This window comes from Drosophila rhopaloa, unplaced genomic scaffold (assembly GCF_018152115.1).
Source record: "Drosophila rhopaloa isolate 14029-0021.01 unplaced genomic scaffold, ASM1815211v1 contig_2, whole genome shotgun sequence".
Classification (NCBI taxonomy): domain Eukaryota; kingdom Metazoa; phylum Arthropoda; class Insecta; order Diptera; family Drosophilidae; genus Drosophila; species Drosophila rhopaloa.
Window position 1 is genome coordinate 17,428,610 of NW_025335083.1, and position 21,725 is coordinate 17,450,334.

A 21,725-nucleotide genomic window follows, 5' to 3' on the forward strand; every position below is an offset into this window, starting at 1 on the left:
GCCCATAATTTCTACTTACGTGTATGTCAGCCACAACCTCGATCCCAGCAAGAATCCAAATACCACCCAACTAACCAACTAACCAGCAACCCAGCCCAGTCCCAATCCCAATCCCTTTTTGCTCGTAACTTTGTCACCAGTTGCACACACGCTTTTGTATTTGCATCATTATACTCGTACCAATCTGAATAGGTTTAACAAATAAAAAAGAAAATCCAAAGCAGATGGCAACATCAAAAGTGCTGTCCAATTATGCATTATGTAATACTCTGTGCTGGTGTACGAAGTTTTGTAAATGGTACTCTAGCCTCTATTTTCCTCCCCAATATCTTTTTTCCCTCTAAGTACACATTTAATTCATATAACTCTGTACATAGTCTCTATGTGTTTTTTTTTTTGGTGCAATGTGTGTCTGAGTGCGAAATAGTTTAAAAAGTTTTCAAAGGCAGGCGTGGTTGAAATTGAATAAAAATTATAGGGGCCTTACTTTTAGAGAGCAGTAATAAAAAAAATAAATAAAAAAAAATATTGTATCATAGTAAATATAAAACCAATATAAAAACTAAAGTTGCCATGGGTTATACATTTAATACAATTCCTCTAGTTTGCCTTAAATCGGTTTAAAGTCTTTAATAGAGATCAGAATTGTATCAGAAATTAAACCATTTTTGGCTGTTACTTAAATAAAACGCACATGGCAAGCAACCTTTTCAGATAGTAACAATTATGTTTCTAGTTTTATATTATTGTAAGCACTTGTCGTTTTAGAGTCACCTGTAGTTATAACAACTTGTAGAACACAAAACTATTAAGTAAAAATTTTGTAAAGTAAAATTAGTTTTCGTTTTCCATTTACCTCATAAAATAGACAAACTAACCAATTCAGATATCGATAGTGGAAAATATCAGACATTTCACGACAATATTTTCACAAGGCAGTCAAGTGGAAAGCAATTTCTGCACATTATTGCAATGGCCTCCAAGTGCATAATGAAAAGTTTCGCCAGACGAGACCCAGAAATGTAAGAAAAAATCAAGAATAAGGGCCGTTCAGTGGAAGTCGATTGGCTTTTAAGGAGTCACTCACATAAGAAGTTTTGTATGGTTTTCGCGCAAGAATGTGGAGGGTCCGCCCCTCGACACACAATTGAATTTGGAACACATGGGGGAAAAACCAAAGCCGGGAATCGAGTGGGGCACACAAAGTAACCAGGGAACTTTTTGGGGGCCTGACAGTTGGCCCAGTTGTGAGTTGTCCTGACACGGCAACGAAAATTGAGGCAATTGGGGAGGGCAAGTGCATTAGAAATGTGCATGCCCAAGAAGTTCCATTCGACAGTCGCCTGCCACTTGAATTGCCCCCAGAGACTCTATGCCACCAAGACCACAACCCCCCTCCCCCACCACCTCCATCCACCGCTTGCCCCGCGCTTTGTGTGATAACAACAAATCAATTTGCGCAAAATTTGCACAGAGATGGAGGTAGATGGTGGGTCGCATTGATATGGATATGGCAAATGCCAGTTGCTCGATGGTTAACTTTGCATTTAGTTTGCATGCCACGTCCTGAAGCGCATTTCCATGTAAGCTTCTCGCTTGTTGGCCAAAAAAAAAAATGGAAAAAAGGGAAAATGAAAACCGCTGGAAAGGAGGAGCCGACATGATAGAGGAGGCAAAAGGACGACCGAAAAGTGGTGATGACTATATGGAGAAGGGGGTGGTAGGTGGATCCGCAGGACAACCTGGGACAAGGACAGATTCAGACAGAACGGCAAGCGAGCTTGTCAGCTAAGAGCGTCGGTTTTTCAGCTCCTCAACTGAACTACGTATGGTTTTGGGGACGAAATGGAGAGACCTGAACACCGATGCCTGGGGATAAGCTGCAGCGAGGAAGCGAAACATGTCCTGACTATCCAATAGATTGCCGCTTTTTTTGCGGCGTACTTTTAACTATTTTTCACGACCCGACCAGATAACCATTTTACACCAGCTAACCAGATAGCCATCATTGCTGATTGAGATTATAAGGAACAACTAAGATACAATATCATTCATTGTTCTCTATTGTTTAAAACACAAAGGCACCTGAGGGAGAACCCGAAACTTGATAAGGATTAGCTCGAAAATGTAGCTTTAATATATGTTATGAGGGTGGATATTTGTAGTAGGAAAATGTAACTTAATGTCAGCATATTTTAACTGATGTTCTATTTTGAACATAGATTTAAGTAGTTAATATTTCACTTATAATTGTTAGAAATGATTAATATTTTAAAATCAATTCTAGTGCCATGAATTAATCTTTCCAATTATAGAATAATGTATAGTCACTTGTTGAACAACTATTATGAAGATGAGTGTAAATCAAGGGATCGATGTGTGAATGCCTTTCGGAGGAATTGTTTACTCATGAGCAGCATTTGGCTAACTACCATCGTCTTAGACGTTTGTTATTGTTGCTGTCGTTATAGCTAGTATTGTGTCTGTGTGTTTGTGCCTCGTGCTCCATATATATGTGTTTATCTCTATCTGTGTTTGTGTTGTAGATCATAAATTGTGCATGCACCGTAGCTATAAATAAGCAGAGACCATGGCGAAATGCGAACACACTCCATATCTCGCACACGAAAACACACAAATCCACATAAATATTATTATAAGTGTTATAACAAATCACCCAGCATACTGACAAACGAACACCCACATGTTGCTCTCACTCCGGGCAGCGACTCCAAAAACAGTGTTGCTTTAGTTTGTAATCAAAATCGAATATAAATCATACTTGTGGTCATCTGTCTGGGTGTGAGTGCCCCGTTACATGCAAAACAGCCATAAATCGTGGGGCCTCTCCACACATACTTTTCGGCCCCAAAACACTTTCACACCCAGGCACAGAGACACACAGGGACCAGTCATCATCATCATCATCATCATCCTCAACACGAACTTTTAGCACACGCAATTGGAGCATAAATACATCAAATTTGATTTTTGATCGGATTATCCCCGAGCCCGTCCCACTAAACGTTTACATTTCACCACCTGCCGTTAGATACGCATCGTGTTTTTGTGCTGGCTGCCATGGATCCTGCGAATGAGTCGACCGGGCCGCCCACTGATCCTGGAGTTCCCGACCACGCCCTGTTCGGACACATCCTCCGAGCGCAAGCACCAGATACTCTCCGATGTTGAGCTGAAAGAGCGGTATTTATAAGCACATATAAACATATGTTTGGTGTTAGCTCTTAAAGATTGATTGACATATCCACACAGCAAAGAAAATCTGACTTAAAAAATATGTATATTGTATATTTAATAGCAAACAAGATCAAGTCTTTTTCTTTTGAAAATATCTTATCGGAAAAGTTCTCGAGTTCATTTATTGTTTTAAATTGAATTACCTATTCTAATCAGGGACCAAAAATAATCGTTACTTAAAACTTTTATTTTTAAAAGACTAATGGAATTGCTTTACCAGTTTGATTCTAATTTCTTTGATTTCTACACGTTCTGTGGGTAAAAATTGACAAAGCTTTACTTATTTTCACATTTGGGTAATTTTAATATATTTTGTTGGTATAAGTAAACCCAAAGGTTTTGAATTGGGACGTTTGGAAATTAATAACAGATTAGTCTTTTAAAAATAAGAGTTTATAACGATTATTTTTGGTCACTGATTCTAATAAATACATTAAAATTCCAATAAATCAAAATAAAATATGCAAAAAACAGATCAAGTTAAACATAACTTCGAGCTTCTAATGTCTAGTATAAGAAAGATGAGTTCATAAATTGCTAGGTTTTTTTTAATAAGGAATTATCAAACTATAGATTTTCCCATATATTACATTTTCTGTGTGCTGTTGTGGTTCTTGCTCTCACTTTTTTTGAGTGCAAAGCGAAAGCAGGAACAGTAGCAATTACCCATGTTGTATTTGTTATTTCTACTGAGGGTACTAAAGCTGATTTTATTCCCCCGTAATGAAGCTCGTCGAAATCACTTCTGGCCAACGTACTAGACATCGACGATGACTTCCGGCACAATTGTCGCCCCATGACGCCCGGCGGAACACTGCCACACAATCCGGCTTTCTATCGCACGGTTTATGGGTAACGAGTCGCAATTGGCCCACGGGCCACATTGGGTTAACTGAATTCGGCCACTCACGTGCCACATTTCTCTCTCTCGTTTTCCGCCCGGTCCAAATGGCAGTCAAGGCGACGATGGCAGCATTGGGCCCATTGGCAGCACCCGAATGCCGGATGCGGTCACCCATCACACGTGCATCAAATCATCAACAGAATATGAACTAGGTTTAATCTTGAAGGAAATTCGCTTTATTACTGATCAGGTAAGTTGGCGACGATCAGGCAAAATGCCAAGGCCTATTTGGAAGATCAAACGTCCATTTGTACTAACTTCATATTCGAATAGCGTTCTATTTATAAAAACTATGCATGACCACCTAGTTATAGCACTCCAAGAAAATAGCTGTCGACAAAGTTTAATTGTTTGCTTCATCTTTTTCTCTCCAACTTAACCCACTCTTTCTCTTTGAACATTGATAACAAATGAAATAACAAAACATCAAATCGAATATCGAATATTGAATATCGAATGCACAGCTACGTAAAGATGACGAGTGCAATGACATTGCCAATGATTGGAAATTTGCAGCTATGGTCGTTGACAGACTGTGCCTTATCATATTCACAATGTTCACAATATTAGCCACAATAGCTGTACTACTATCAGCACCACATATTATTGTCTCGTAGCCATATGGGCGAGGTGGTTATTGTTATTGGTTTTATTATAAAATCAATTTGTTAATTATTAAATTAATAACGAAACTTTTTAAGTAAATTAAAACTAAAAAAGCATTAAAAAAGCACAAAAAAATAGGAAAACACATGATAAAAAACCCATGACTAAATAATACATCCAAGAAAATACTAAAAAAAAAAAAACTAAAAATTCGTCTCTGAAAACACAATAATTTATTTATAAAAATCTCGTTTAAAATGTCTTTCATTAAAATCAAACAGACACTAAAAAAGAGACTTAAAACCACATCATATACTAAAACGTTAAAAACTAACTAATTCCAATTTTCCTAATTCTATACAAAAAATCTAAATAATGGTAACTCAAAGAAATCCCCTCCCTTCCCCGCAAACCCCCACAAGCCAGTATCTAGATTTCTTCCATTGAATATATATATACATATATGTTTGACAAGCAAGCAAAACGGGTATATTTTCTTTTTAGATTTTATATTTTATATTTTATAGAATAAGCGAGGCGTTTTCATAAAAATAGTCACACGGGTTTTCGAAACTTATTTTTTTGACAGACTTCAAGGAAATTGCAGTATTTCAAGCAAAAACAAAATCCCAATACCTTTTTGGAAGACTTCAATTTGTGAGCTTTATAGTAAGAAATGTAGATGGGAAATTAGCAACGTGTATATGATATGAAAACCCAACGTTTTTGGATCTACAGAAGGACAACTAAATTTGTAATCTTCTTCAGCATTGAAGTCAGTCCAGGGATTTGTTCCGAGCAACTTTTTGCTAACAATTAGTACCTAGGCCAATTAAGAGATTCCGCGACATCCCCTCTCTAGACGAAACTGCATTTCCACAACAGAACCAATTAACCCAACATATCCTAAACTGTGTATCTAGTTCCCACTCCCGAAATTTGATCTTAAGTTTAATTTCTAACCACATGATAAATCCAAAACCAAACCCCAAAAAATAAAAAATAAAAACCAAACCCCAAAACTAAAAACCAAACCCCAAAAACTAAAAACCAAACCCCTTAAAGCTTACCAAAACCAATAGAATAACCAATCTGAATTGGAATTACGGAAATTCACTGGAATATAACAAAGAAAATTGAAAAATCAAAATGATGCAAATGAAAAGAGCGAAAATAAGAGTAATTGAGATGACGAGGCACAACAGGTAATGGTGAGCCCAGAATGCGATCAGTAAATGAAATGTATCCGAAGGACTGCATTTCATGTTGACTGGCGCCGCACGAGGAAATGAATTTATGAAATTAAATGGTTGCGAGCAATAATATCTGCGTGTTGATGAATTGCATGATTTTTGGTGATGCAAACGATGATCGATCGAACTATTGCGCAAAGTCCACGACAAAGGGCAAGAGTTCGCTCCTTCAGCGCATTGAGAACAGCGAACCTCTATACAGTCTAACTTTCGGTATTGATTTCACTCATTTACACTTACGTTTTCTTTTCTTTTTTTTTTGATTATTGAATACTAAAAGTTGAGGGCCCTGTACGACACCAGAAAGCAATTCAACACAGAAAACAAGCCAAACAATCGATTGGAGTAGAGGCAAACCAACAAATACAGTATGCGAGAAATACAGAAATACCAATAACAATGAACATCACAAGACCCTAGAACACGTAACATGCCGGTGCATGGGTAAAATTATGTGCTTGCTTTAGTGAAGGGCGCACAAAACATACTTGATCACAGACCACAACAACCAAAACATATAAACCAAGGAGCTTTATACAGATATATATGATGGAGTTTAGCGTGAGTCAATCTGACCCAACTTTTCATATATTTGTACCATACACGAATCCACACAAGAAACACACACTCGGTTGTTCGATGGCCAGTTTATCCCAATATTATAATCTAATAAAGTATGTTTCTGTCCGCTTACTAGACAAGCACACAATTTCAATAACAAAACAAAGGAATACAAGAAACCAAAATCTTAAAAATTAACACGGTCTGGGAGTTGCATGAGGAAGTGCGAAGGACCCTTATAAGGACGATATGGGTCTGCTTCGTATTTTCCAAAAGGACCCCATTACCAAGAATAGATAACAAAAAAAAGCAAAACTGTGTTGGTCGAAATTTCACACTGACTTTTCTTTCCACACAAAAGCAAAGAAAACGTTCGAAATGGAATTAGCTTTTTAATTTTTAAGTTACAGTTATTCTGCTTCTAATTGTAAATCTTGTGCAATGTAAACAATCAGAATTTTCTTTGAATATAAACAATATGAACACACCAAAACAAAAGCGAACAAAAACATAGAGGTCACAGTTAAAAATGCTAAAAAAAAATTCAGAAATAATTAAAGGAAATATGATTAGTAACTAAACGACGTCATTCAACTTAGACTAGGCTACACAGAAACCCATAAATTGTTAAGATTCTATCCAAAGCGCTAAAAGATGCGAGCTCAACACAACATACTAGAAATAGACTTACATACAAACAATAAATATATTTCGAATAACGAACAAAACGAAGAAATAGATGAGAAACTATGGATAATGAATAAAATTGGTTTTTATGCGATTTTGTTGAAGTACAATTTCAAGTATCAATTTATATACAGATTTTGTATAAAAACTATACAAATTTCTTACCCGCTCTTTTTTTGTTGTTTTATTTTTGAATGAATCAAGAACATTTATGAATAAGGTTTAGCTTTTGATAAACGATTAAAAATGTAAAATAATATGAGAACTTGGTATATTTTGATGAAAGGTGAAATTCTTTTACATTTTGTTGTACTGCCCACAAGAATAGCTTGAAAACCAATGGATCGGAAAACAGAATAAATTTGTGGGGACTTTTCTTAATGTTTTTGATAAACATATATTTTATTTTATATGCTTTTCCAATGCGAATGTCAGTGAGAACAATTAACGATAGATTTCAATCCTAACGCTTAAGAGTATTAACAAATAATAATAGAGAACATAGCAAACAAGCTGCCAGCATGAAAAATAAAAACAATAACTAATTTTAAATCTTTTATACATTTCCATCAATTGTGCTTATTTAAACACAAAAGAAAGCAAACCAAAAAGCTCAACTGAAATATCTGATGGCCGTTTTCAAATAGCAATCAACAACTGGATTATGTTCAACATCCAACTAGCTGAAGTTGAACAAAAGTTTTCATATAAGCAATTTTTAAAGAAAAATGTCACCCCAGTAAATAAATACATAGGAAATAGTAAGGCTCTCTGGGCTGAATAAAATTAATCGGCAACATTAGTCGAGGCCGCAATGCAATGGAGTAAGATGATGGAGATTAAATCTAATAACGTTCTAGTGCATAAAGAGGACAGTTTGGAAAAAAGTTCTTTCATCAACCATTAAATACACAGTGTATACATATATGTGTATATTTACATGGATATATATGTGCATACGTATATACTTCTTTTTACACAGACAAACAAGTATATATATATTAATATATAGTATACTATGTAATAAATTATAAAACAAAATATTTGAAGCAAATGATGAAACTTTTTCCTACAACTAGTTGCATTTAAATGAATTTTAAAAAATATACATAAAAAGTATATATTTCTTAAAAAAAATAAAAAAAAAACAAACTCCTTTCTCTATTAAAAATAAAAAATGAAAAACACACAAAACTTTAAATTAATATTTAATTAGTCATTTAAAAAGGGTTTAATAAAAACCAAATCAAGCGGGATGAAATCGTAACCTAGTAAATATTTAAATTAAATTAATTTTAAAAAAGTGAAAAAGAAACAAAGAACACAAAAACAAAAGAAAAGCGCTGATTTTTTATGTCGTTATTAGTATTTAAATTTAAATAATTGCGTATAAAGAAACATACAGAATTAACTAAAACAAAAACACAAAATATATGACATAAAAAATTAGAAGAAAATTTAAATTGGTCATTTTGACCTAAATAGTAAATTATAGAAAAAAATAAAAATAAAAGTTGAAAGAAACAATGACGAAAAGAAAAGGAGACCCGAGTAAAGCGATTGTAAAATTTTAATTATTATTCAATAATAAAAATTCAAAAAGAAAAGATTTGACAGAAATACCAAAATAAACAAATAGGTTTTATTCTCATCTAATATTACAATTGGACCAAGGACTTGAATGATGATGCCCAAGATGAAGAGAATCCTCTGCAGCTGCTGTCTACACACGGAAAGGTAAATTGTGTTATAATCTAGATCGTGTCCGAGTTAGGCTTAAGGTACTCTAATTCACACATTTTCACGAAACTAAATAAAAATGTAAATATTCATATATCAATGTTCATTAAAACAAAATTCATATTGTCATATACTCATAGCAAAACAACACTTAATACACTGTAAAAACCAATGCCTAGATTACGACGTAACGAATGGACAATCAAACGTTATAAGCTGAAAAAACGAAACAATCGCTTGTCATTTATATTCAAAGTGGTAAAATTTCACAACTGATTATCCAGATATATACATTTTTGCAAATTTTACTAAAGGAAAATTCTGATTCCCTCGCGCAGTTTGTCAACAACCAGCTGAAATCAAAATTAAAAACCAGTTCCTTCTTTACAATATTCCCATAACAGAAAAATTATATAACAAATAACTATAAATCCAGCTAGCCAAACAACTGAAATAAGATTAAAACAGCTGATGGATTGCTGCGTGTATGTATAACAAGTGATTTCATTTTTCCCCTGTGGAAAGTTAAAATTGTAAGAAAATGTCCTATATTTATCCCAATATTTTGGCATGATTTCTTTACGTCCTTCTTCTATTTATTTCCAATGTCCAATCAAAAAAGTTTATTTTCTAAGATCGAACCAAAAATAGATAAAGTATTCAGTCACATCTACTCTTACTTATGCACCCTTTTATATACATTTTCTTCTGCATGGAATGGTCTGATCATAAAATATAATAGTTTCCCTGACTAAAATGTCTTCTTATATCTAACCATTTTCATGATTGCGAACATACTTGGGAGTCATTCGAGGTGAGTTATTAAAACCATTCCATTTTTCAATATTTTATTAATTTTTTTTTATTTACAGGAACAAAACACGTCTGCGCTGATTAAAAACATTTTGGAGCATCATTACTTACATCAGCTTATACTTCTTATTTTAAATTAATTTGTTAATATTTCTGTAGCCATTGTTGTACCGCTGAAATTTGAATTACCATATCGTTTTAAAAAAAAATAAAATTTGTAATGTTTTAAAAATGCGCTTAAAGTTTTTCATCAACAAATTTAGAGAAGATTTCAGCATATGGAAATAACACTTTGAGGGGGTTGCTTCACAACAACGATTCTAAGTCTGCCAAATTAGTTAAAATAATAATAGTTAAACATTTTCGTACCAGGACTAAATTTTCAAATATTTGAAAACATTAAAAGGTTCAATTACATTTTCATATTAGCTATTTTTAGTTAAAAACTTTTAAATTAGTGATGTACAATTAAAATTTCTGTTGTTCATAACAATACCAAATTTATGACTCTTAGGCTCGTGATTGGATTTTATAAAAATCTGCATTCAAATTTGTCGTTTCAACGTTGATCAATTTTTTGACCAATTTTCATGTATGATATTTACAAATTTCCAATGTCTTGTAAACAGGACATCCAGAGTTCATAACATTACAAAATCTTAACAGATTTTAAAGTGGCATACCACTATATGTAGACTTGTGGTTCGATTCTCAAAAAATCTGCATTCAAATTTATCGCTTTAGCGATATCAAATTTTTGACCCATTTTCATGTTAGTTATTTACAAGTTTTTGATGACATGTAAAAAGGTGACCCACAATTGGACTTCCAACGCCCATAACTTTACCAAATCTTAACCGATTTTAAAGTGGCATACCTCTAAAGACTTGTGGTTCGATTCTCAAAAAATCTGCATTCAAATTTATCGCTTTAGCGATAATCAAATTTTTGACCCATTTTCATGTTAGTTATTTACAAGTTTTTGATGACTTGTGAAAAAGGGCACCTTCCACTGGACTTCCAAAGCCCATAAATTTACCAAATCTTAACCGATTTTAAAGTGGCATACCTCTAAAGACTTGTGGTTCGATTCCTTAAAAATCTGCATTCAAATTTATCGCGTTAGCGATAATCAAATTTTTGACCCATTTTCATGTTAGTTATTTACAAGTTTTTGATGACTTGTAAAAAGGTGACCCACAATTGGACTTCCAACGCCCATAACTTTACCAAATCTTAACCGATTTTAAAGTGGCATACCTCTAAAGACTTGTGGTTCGATTCTCAAAAAATCTGCATTCAAATTTATCGCGTTAGCGATAATCAAATTTTTGGCCCATTTTCATGTTATTTATTTACAAGTTTTTGATGACTTGTGAAAAAGGGCACCTTCCACTGGACTTCCAAAGCCCATAAATTTACCAAATCTTAACCGATTTTAAAGTGGCATACCTCTAAAGACTTGTGGTTCGATTCTTTAAAAATCTGCATTCAAATTTATCGCGTTAGCGATAATCAAATTTTTGACCCATTTTCATGTTAGTTTTTTACAAGTTTTTGATGACTTGTGAAAAAGGGCACCTTCCACTGGACTTCCAAAGCCCATAACTTTACCAAATCTTAACCGATTTTAAAGTGGCATACCTCTATAGACTTGTGGTTCGATTCTCAAAAAATCTGCATTCAAATTTATCGCGTTAGCGATAATCAAATTTTTGGCCCATTTTCATGTTATTTATTTACAAGTTTTTGATGACTTGTGAAAAAGGGCACCTTCCACTGGACTTCCAAAGCCCATAACTTTACCAAATCTTAACCGATTTTAAAGTGGCATACCTCTAAAGAATTGTGGTTCGATTCTCAAAAAATCTGCATTCAAATTTATCGCGTTAGCGATTATCAAATTTTTGACCCATTTTCATGTTAGTTATTTACAAGTTTTTGATGACTTGTAAAAAGGTGACCCACAATTGGACTTCCAACGCCTATAACTTTATCAAATCTTAACCGATTTTAAAGTGGCATACCTCTATAGACTTGTGGTTCGATTCTCAAAAAATCTGCATTCAAATTTATCGCGTTAGCGATAATCAAATTTTTGACCCATTTTCATGTTATTTATTTACAAGTTTTTGATGACTTCTAAAAAGGTGACCCACAATTGGACTTCCAAAGCCCATAACTTTACCAAATCTTAACCGATTTTAAAGTGCCATACCTCTAAAGACTTGTGGTTCGATTCTCAAAAAAACTGCATTCAAATTTATCGCGTTAGCGATAATCAAATTTTTGAACCATTTTTTGAAAAGGTGAAAGAAAAATTCTTAAAGGGGTTTTAATTCAAAATTATTAAATAAGAAAAATATATAGAGTTAATTAACGATTTAAATCTGGATATTAGGCACCGTGCTGCCAGATGATCACAGCGTTGCCAGACGATGGGCAGTGTGGATGGCGTGGTGCCAAATGAGCGTCGGCCTACTCTACACCAATTCGACAATTATTCTACAGAGCGCTAGCTGGCGTTGAGACGAGGTACTCAATAGTTCCCAATTCAAACACTACAATGATGTGGCGTGCAGAGAACCTTAGTATTGACCAACACTAAGACCAGTATGAATTACTTGAGCGCAATAAATGGGATGGAACGAAAATTCAAATTTGATTTTAAATTGTTGGTTTAACGGCTTTTCGGTTTTTTTTTTAAATATTTTAAATATACTGTTGTCTTTATAACTTCTATAAATACTATTGTTTATTTGGTAGTCCGATTATCTATTGATCGAAGTAACTAAATTACTTAATACAACTGCCCATTGAAATGAATTTCAAGTATTTGTTTGTTTTGGGCCTTTGGTTTTTCTTGATGCACTTGTCCGCCCTCGCAAATCAAATAAATTCGCGGGTAAATAAACAAGCATATGGATGGGTGTCCGTACACACATACACAAATGCAAAAGCGGAAGTCCTCGCATCTGAAAATTACCAAAGGCAACAACAAGCTCCTTTGTGGTTCATGCTGCTATTGCAAAAAAGTGCATAGCAAATACGCAGCAAATACTCAGTCCGAAAAAAAGTATCCAACCCCCCTACCCCCTCTTATCATAATGATAAGGGATGCTGGGATTCCGGGTGACCCATTCTATGCCGATGGCAATGTTTTGCAACCCATCGCGGATATCCCTTTTTTTTTGCAACCGCTTTACACATTTTTGTGCGTGAAAAAAAGAGTTAAAATTATTTTTTTTTTGTGTTTTTGCATATGCATGTTTAACAAAGCGATTTAAGGCTGTACATAACTATGATATATAGGCGGTATATATGTAGTTTGGCTTCAAGTTAGTAGTTGTTGTAGTTGTACATAGAGAGAGGGTGCCACCTATATACCCGCACACAATTCCACGCAGCGGCAACAACAATGCACTTTTGTTGTACATTAAAATCGCCGCCTGTCTCCCTGTGTGTGTACGTGTGTGTGTGTGTGAGGTCCTGGTGTGTGTGTGTGTGTCGTGTAAAGTATATAATTAACGGCATTTCACATATGTGCAAATGTGCGTACAACGATTCGCGTACATAGGCCATCCCCTTGCATTCCTCACTTACCTCATTACATGCGAAGAATACATAAAGTAAATGTCAAAAGCGACACACAGATACTCGCGCACGCACACAGATGCACTGCGTCGCGATGTTGCCGATGTCCCCGTTGTTGTTGTTGTTGCTGCCGCTGCTGATTGAGTTTGAGTTGATGATGAGTGCAAGTTGCGACCCCTGACCCCTGAACCTCCGCCACCCACCGACCATTCAATACAGCGGCCTACCTCAATATTAGCACACACACAGATACTCCAGTACTTAGCCCGCCTGCACGGCGAAAAAATATGGATCCTCTGGCATGTAAACTAGGCATAATAAAACTAACTACTGTACACATCAACACTTTATTTTTGGGGTCTACTAATGAACAATATCCCTACCCTTACCAGTTAGGTTTCACAAATTATGCCAATGACATTTTTTATAGATGTCTTATACGGAGAAGTTTATATAATCAAACAGCTCTAATATAATGGTCTAATTATATCATTAGATAGATTTTATTTATAACACTAAATTAATAAAATAAATTAAACTTTAATATGAGAAGATAAAATCTAAATTAAATGAATTGTATGTTTTTTAAATAAATGTATGTAAAATTTATGATTTCTCGAAAATTAGAGTAGGAAATGTGATGATTTTGCAACATTTTAGTAATTTAAAATAACGGCTCTGTAGGAAATAATGCTTTTATGTGAGTATTATAAATAGGAAAGCATTCTGAGTCCATTTTCGTAGCTCAGCGTTAGAAGTCTAGACTACAAATTAGATAAATATAATATAATAATAAAAGGGTATATTGTATTCGTGCAAAAGTATGTAACAGCTAGAAGGAAGCGTTTCCGACCCTATAAAGTATATATATTCTTGATCAGGGTCACTAGCCGAGTCGATATAGCCATGTCCGTCTGTCCGTCTGTCCGTCTGTCCGTCTGTCCGTCTGTCTGTCCGTCTGTCTGTCTGTCCGTATGAACGCTGAGATCTCGGAAACTATAAAAGCTAGAAGATTGGCATTTTGCATGCAGATTCTAGGAGTTCCTATGCAGCGCAAGTTTGTTTCAAAAAGGTGCCACGCCCCCTTTAACGCCCACAATCGCTTATATACGATTTTAAAAATTTAAATATTTCAGAAAAGTAAAAATGCAGTTTTATTGTGTTTATCAATACCTATCGAAATGTAGAAGAAATTTTTCAAATCGGACCATTCGTTAAAAAGTTATGCGTGATCAAAGTTTCTATCTCCATCTCCCTCGCACTCCCTTTACCTGAGTAACGGGTATCTAATAGTCGGGGCACCCGACTATAGCGTTCTCTCTTGTTTTAAATTTAATAAAAGACTGTCTTAATTTTCGTCAAATAAAATAAATAATGTTTGGCTTAAAATAAATGATTTAGTGGCAGAGAAGTGGTTTTTCGAATCAACATTAAGTACTGAAAACACTCTACATTTTTTCTCCGTGTGATTATGTGTGGTGGGGTTGCGGGGCCACCGCTGTCCGGTTCTTTTGTGACTTCGTGTGCATCTTGGCACAGTCTCCAGACTCGAGACCCCAACTCCCAGCTCCCATCTTCCAATTCCCGATCCCAGCAACCCCACAGCCCTCCAGCTGTCTTGGCCATCGGACTTGCACAATAAGCACAAATTACGAGTACGCATTTCGCCCAATCGGAGGGGGTTGCGGGGGGGTGTGTGGCAAGTGCCTGTTACTTAGGAGTTTTAGGGGGCGAGCGGGTTGTCCATGGGGGTCAACGTCGTCGTTGTCGTTTCTTGGGTGTCGTTTCTTATGGCAAAATTTATGTGCAATTTTAATTTATGCATTTGCCGTCACATTCTGGACAGTGTGTGCTGAGTTTAACGAGGTTTAAGAAGAGTGCTGGACTTGCTTGGGAAATGGTGGGTGGTTTCTGGTCAGAGGGCTGCGGGGGGGAAATGTCCTGCGACTTGCACTTGAATGTGAAAATTCAGAGCAGTTCTTTAGATTCGGATCTGTGATTGCACACACAGAGCAAGACGGATTCTTGGGAAACTTAAGCTTGCTCCCTTTCTTCTAGTAAATAATTTATTTTACCTTCTTGCACAGCGGCTTTTATCTCATAGTAATTTATTAAGAGTGCAGATATTGTTCGTTTAGGGAAATATATATTTAAATAAACTCCAACCGTTTTCTTTCGAATTCAGAAGGGCCTTATTAATCAGTTTCTGACACCTGGACAAAATATCGCTTGAGAAGCTGTCAAAAGATGAAATGTATCTTTTGTATTTACAATAACCAAATCACTATTACAATTTCTGATATTTGAAGACAGTGACGTTTTTTCTTTGGTAATAATGTTGTTTCCTATCAGCACTTAATTTATAATTTGAGGTTTCTTTCAGTTTCGACTCTCTGCGTGTTTTTTTTTGGTACAAAGTTCGGCAATTTTGGGGCAAGACCGACAAAAAACCCATGTAATCGGTTTTTCCAAACCATTCCATTTTCCAATGCACACCCACGCACACACACACTTACGCACACACGCACTCGAAGGCTTATGTAGTGCAACGCACTTTATGGTACATAGAAAACTGTACCCTAATTATATACTGGTCGCCAGAAGAAGAAACTTATATGTGCCTTATGGCTGGGCCAGTGGTGCGGTGAAAAACCAAATGAAAACGCACCACCCAGCCACCCAAAAAACACACGCACACACACACACACACACTCGAGTGTGAAATGCAACTTCTAAGCATATGCAGTATATTTTCACAAAATGCAAAGACAATGCAAAGGGATGGTGATGGGGGTAAGGGGGGAACTGCTGGCAGGCTTAAGATTTTCTTCGAGTGGACAGTGCGAGTTGCAAGACAAATATAATGAAACATTTTTGGACAAGATGCAGCCACCACCTCACTTATATATGTATACGCAAATGTCTAGAGATGCAGCTGCACTTTGTGCACTTGTGCGCTCGTGTGTGTTTGTGCTGGGTTTACTTTACTCATTTGCAATGTTTTTGGTAAAATGTAAAATTGAATTATTTAAAATTTAATAGAAAATCTTTGACTTGCTCAAAAATACACACAACCACACACGCACAGCAGCAAAAGCATGTCTTGCTGTAGAATGAATATATGTGAATATTTAGAGAGGCATAGAAATATGTTTTAAGATTTGCTTACGCAAGGTATGAAAACTATCTCGAGTTGTTCGTCATTTAAAAGATGATCTGGGTTTAGGCAAAAACAACTCTTATACAGAGAAGATAAAAGTATTTTTAATAGTTATAGCTTTGTTGGTTTTACCAGTTTTTACCTTTGATCTTACAGTTTCTAGATGCAAATATATTTTTTACTGACCAATTTATTGTTACAAATTAGATTGAAAAAACCTAAAATGCTAATGCAAAATCTGAGTAAAATCAATAATAGTTTTACCATTTTCAAGGTATTTATAAATCGTCTACTGTATTTTTTGGCAACTTGTATATTAATATATATTTTATGCTTCACTTCACCCACACACATACATGCGTAGGCTGGCACACACACACGCACACAGTGGCACACGAATATAGCCTTAGCAACATCTTGAGTTGGAAAAGCAAAGTCCAAGATGAAGGACTCCGTCCATTGTCCAATGTCCATCGAAGCCTTATGCGCTTGTAGGCCTTGTTATCATTTCGGTAATTGCATTTTTGTGTTTGTCGTTGTTGTTGCGATTGCTGTTGCTGTTGTTGCCATTGCACTTTGATGCAGTTTTTGCATCCTCTGCGTATCCTCCAAGGGGTTATTCTGGTAAACTTTCTCAAGAAAACCCAAACCACAGCTGCAATGGGCCATAAATTCTTGACTTGCTCCCAAGTCTGTTTTTGCCCCGAAAGCATACAATGTATTGCACACTTTTGTGCATCACTGTTTCTAATTTCGGACTGGACAGAACAGCATTAATAAATATGCACAGCATGCCTAATACGCTGGAGTGTCCAGCAGGAGCCTTTGTAATTTATTTTATGATAATAACGTTTTTTGGCTTTATATTTTCCCTGGCTAACCATCAACAGAGCGAACAATCTATTCGAAGGCAAACGAAACCGTACTACTCCTTTCTTTAGGTGTGGATAAATACGATTTTAAAGGTTTTACCAAATGTACGCTTGATAGCAAACTTTGTTCTTTTGTTTGCTTGTTAAGGCAAAAACATCCTTAGACATATTTTCAATGGCTGAGATTGAAATGTACAACGAAGATGTCAATAATTATTGCAATTATAACCGAGATGTAAAAGGAACAGAGCAATTAGTGCAAACTAGTGTATATGGGGAAGGATTAGTGATTATTATTAAGATTGTTCTCTTAATAATTAAATGAAAATACATATAAATACAAAATTTTTTGATGAAATTAAAGGAAATGAAGTACGATTTCGGTATCATATGAATGGATATTTGGTTTGTCCTCGGCTGAATGTAATTTTTCTGACAATAAAGCTAAAACAGTTATAATTTTTTTTAAATGTATTGACTTAGGAACCTTTTTTTAAAATAATATTAAATGTATAGGAAAAAATTTGAATTCTTTATAAATAAGTTCCTTAATACCAAAGCCAGTGAAAATCTTTTCGTTAAAAAAATATCTACTATTCATTGTTGGAAACAAAAGATATTTTTTTCTGGCTTTGCGTAAATTTTTCTTGTTTCTTTCAGTTATTATAAAAGAAATGTATTTTTTTGTAGCTGACCAAAACGCGTTAGAATTCATTTGGCTTTGTATATTCGATTGGACTCCCTAGTGGTGTTCGCAGTGCGTGGAAGCCTCTCGATAAATTTCAATTACTAACCCAATTAAAAAATGTTGTGCGCTTTTAGGTGAACAAACAGTGAAAAAGCGAAACAAAAAACGAAATAAAATAATAAATGTAGGCATAAAAATGGGAAATATTTTCAATATATTTGCGCAGAGCTTAAAAAAAAAAAAAAGAAACGACAATGCGAGTGGAAAATGCAGCAACAGCGGCTCCAACCATTTTTAATTTATTTTTCCTCTCCCACTGTTGTTATTGTTGTTACTGTTGTCGTCGTTGTTGTTGTCGCCCAACATTTGCCGACGTCACACATACGCACCATTGGCCCCAGCGTCTGTCCTGGGGTTTTTTATGGTCACCGCTGCCGTCGCCGTCGCAGCTGCAGCCCCCTCCCCGCCCTTCCCCTTCCCCACTCATTCCACAGATCCTTTGGAGCCCAGCATTCGATGGAGGCAATCAGTGCACCTATGTACCCTGATCCTGGGCAGCCAGGACATGGACATGGACATCGACATGGACATTGCTGGCCCGTTTGCTTGCACGCGCTTTCGCATTTGGGCATCTCTCTTGCTTTTTGTTCATTTTTTGAGCGTTCAACGGCCACCGAGGCCAATGGTGGCGTCGACGTGTTGGAGCGGTACCGTTATATATTTTTATATATTTTATTTTTCATTCGCGCACGCATGCAATAAAACTTGTAAAAAACGCGCTGCCGCCGCTGTCCGGGGAAAAAACGAACAAGAGGTAAATAATATACAGAATCGCGAATGTGCAGTGTGCATAATTGTGTGTGTGTGTGTGTTGGTGTACGTGTGTGTACCTGTGTGTGTGTGTATGGAGGGGGAGGGCAGACAGATGGGCGGCGAATGCGTTGCATACTTTTAGGCGCATCGCTGCATCCTTACAGGGGTTTTTGGGGGGCTGCATTTTTTGCTGCATTTGGGGCGTTGTCGGTTTTATTCGTTTTTTGTGCGTGCATCGGCGGCGGCAGCGGCTGAAACTGAAATAATGCGCTGCCCTGGCACTTTTGACAACAACAGCAATGTTAATGATAGCAACAACTACACCAGCAACAACAATAGCCAGAGCAACAACAAATAATTGAAACGCTGGCAGCGCAGCCAACTGCAGGTTCCGTTCGCTTTGTGCGCTTTTTAAATTGCAACTGAAATATGCGTTAATTTATGTTGCGTTGTTAAGCTTACACCCCCAGCAGCGGCATTATCACGACCCCCCCGAAAACACACCCCAAAACCAACACCACCCACATGCCATCGTCAACTCTTTTTTTGTGCGTAAAATTGCGCCATCCCTTCGCCCCTCATGAAGCCTCATTATCTGCCTGTCGAAGCCGACAACGAATCAGTTTTTCCAGCTGCACTCCCAACCATATCCCCAACTCTTGTTTGCATTGGACTTCACCAAAGGAATTATATTCCCACTCGTTGCCGTTGTATCCTCTTTTTAAATCTCTAGAATTTGCAGCAACAATTTAATAGTTTGCCAAACAAGCCATTATTATCAATATTGATTTTTGTTAATTGAATAAAAATTCGTGCTTTTCAGAATTTGTAGGGCCAAGGTTTAAAATACGAGTAAATCATCCTGAACTCTTCTATAAATATATATATACTTGGGGTAAGATGTTTGCGGTGAAAAAGATATACCTTATCTTAGACTATTTTTAAATGTTTGTCTGTTTTTTCCTTCAATTTTAAAAGGTTTTTTCACAATAAGTAAAATTCTATTGCAGTTCATATTTATGTCTTAATATTCTAGATCGGAAAAGTGTCAAATAACTGTTAAAGAAACGATCGGACCATATTTTATTTTTCCAAAATATGATTGCGAACAATTTTTGATATATCATTGAATTACAAAGTCCAATAATGATAATGCCACTTGAAATCAAATCGATCGAAGCTTACTTATTTCAAGTAAGATCACTTTTTACATTATTCTTTCTGGTATAAGAAATCCTGTAGAAATAGCCGAAAAATCGTGCACGGTAACAGGCCATTGAAAATGGAACAGGTTTGAGCTTAAGCATTGCTCTTTATCCCTTCCCATCAAAAATAGAAACTCCCATGGTGGCAAGATGTGTGGACTTTTTATTGGTGTCCTTTGGCACAGCATCGGCGTCAAGATCACTGCAATACAGGCGCAAATGGCAAGGAGTTCGGGAGCAGACAAAGAAGTGACCAAAACTGGACATTATCTTTGCCGAAAAGCAGGAAAAAAGAGTCATGCGGGCCAAATCATCGGCAAACATCAGCATCAACTGAAAGGATCGGCTGGTGTAAACCCACCCCGGTCAGTCGAAGACCAAGTGACCAGCGGAGGCTGAGGAGTGACCAGCGGCAAACTGGTTGCACTGGGAATGGGAAGGGTTGATCCTGATGTTGATGTTGATGCTCATCTTGGCCGGGATGCGTGTCAAAGTTCAGCGGCAGTTGATGCTGTTGTCCAGTTTGGAAAACTGGCCTGGTTCTGGGTACGAATCCGTTGAAATTTTGATGTGAAAGTTCAGCAAAAACGAAGGAGGGAATTTTTAATAAAAGTTCCATGTCCTGGCACAGATGCGGATGCTGATGCTGGACCGGGGGATCGAGCGTGAGAAAGTTTCCTTGCCGGAGCGAAACTTGTTTGCATCCAATGTCCTGCCGCAGATGCTGACCCGCCTGGCTGCCTGAAACCAGTCGCTCCTTTTGGATCAACTACTTAGCCGGCGAGCCTATTTACTCATGCTATTTGGATTTGGTCAGTTGGCTAATTGCTAACCAAATGCCAAGCAGCCGTCCCAGCCAGCCAACCAAACATTAGCTCACCAAATGGGCAAAAGCCATCCATTGTTTGTCTATAAGTTGCTTCGGTAATTGTCCTCGAATGGAGTCTCCATTTAACTTCATCTGGCTCCTGGTGGATGACGTGCTCCACCTTATTAGCTTAGATATTCCATTAGGCGCATCGATTACTCAGACATGCATTGATTTTTTCACAAGTGACTGCCAATTTCAATGCATAGGCGATGAGACCACGGCCACTAATGAGCATCTGCTCTTCAACCCCTCACTTGTCGATAGCTGGAAAATACCTGTTTTCATTAGCTCTGCAGTCGAAAATAAAGAATTTATTTTCGGTTACTTATTTTCCGGTAAAAATGAAAGTGATTTAAATGGTAAAAAAAAGATTTCGTTGAAAAAATACACTTTAATCTTTTGCACGATTGCAGTATGTACTTTATTTGGCGCTATTAATTAAGTTGTATTACATATTATTATCATAATCTTCAATTTATTGGCAGAAGCAAGTTCTAATAACCAAAATAATATTTTCAAATAAAATCGTTACATACTATATCTTTCGTATTTTTATCTGTCCAAATCAATATTATATTTTCATTGCAAGTCTTTCTCACTTCAAAAAGTATTAAATCGATGTCATTTAAATGACAATTAACAACAAATGTTAATCATCAATAAGGTTACAACTATTTTCAATTACATCAACAAAATTTCC

The 21,725-nt window shown here is 36.2% G+C and overlaps 1 protein-coding gene across 1 annotated transcript in view; it reads left to right on the forward strand.

The window, feature by feature from the left end:
- LOC108045265 (neuronal acetylcholine receptor subunit alpha-7) overlaps nt 1–7,803 on the forward strand; it is a 55,785-nt gene extending 47,982 nt beyond the window's left edge. Inside the window, exons 10-13 of the mRNA XM_044459874.1 lie at nt 3,053–3,204; nt 3,988–4,110; nt 4,214–4,352; nt 4,627–7,803. Coding sequence (XP_044315809.1) covers nt 3,053–3,204; nt 3,988–4,110; nt 4,214–4,352; nt 4,627–4,779 — 567 coding nt within the window. The 3' untranslated portion in view covers nt 4,780–7,803. The remainder of the gene's footprint in view (nt 1–3,052; nt 3,205–3,987; nt 4,111–4,213; nt 4,353–4,626) is intronic.
- The last annotated feature ends 13,922 nt before the right edge of the window (nt 7,804–21,725 follow it).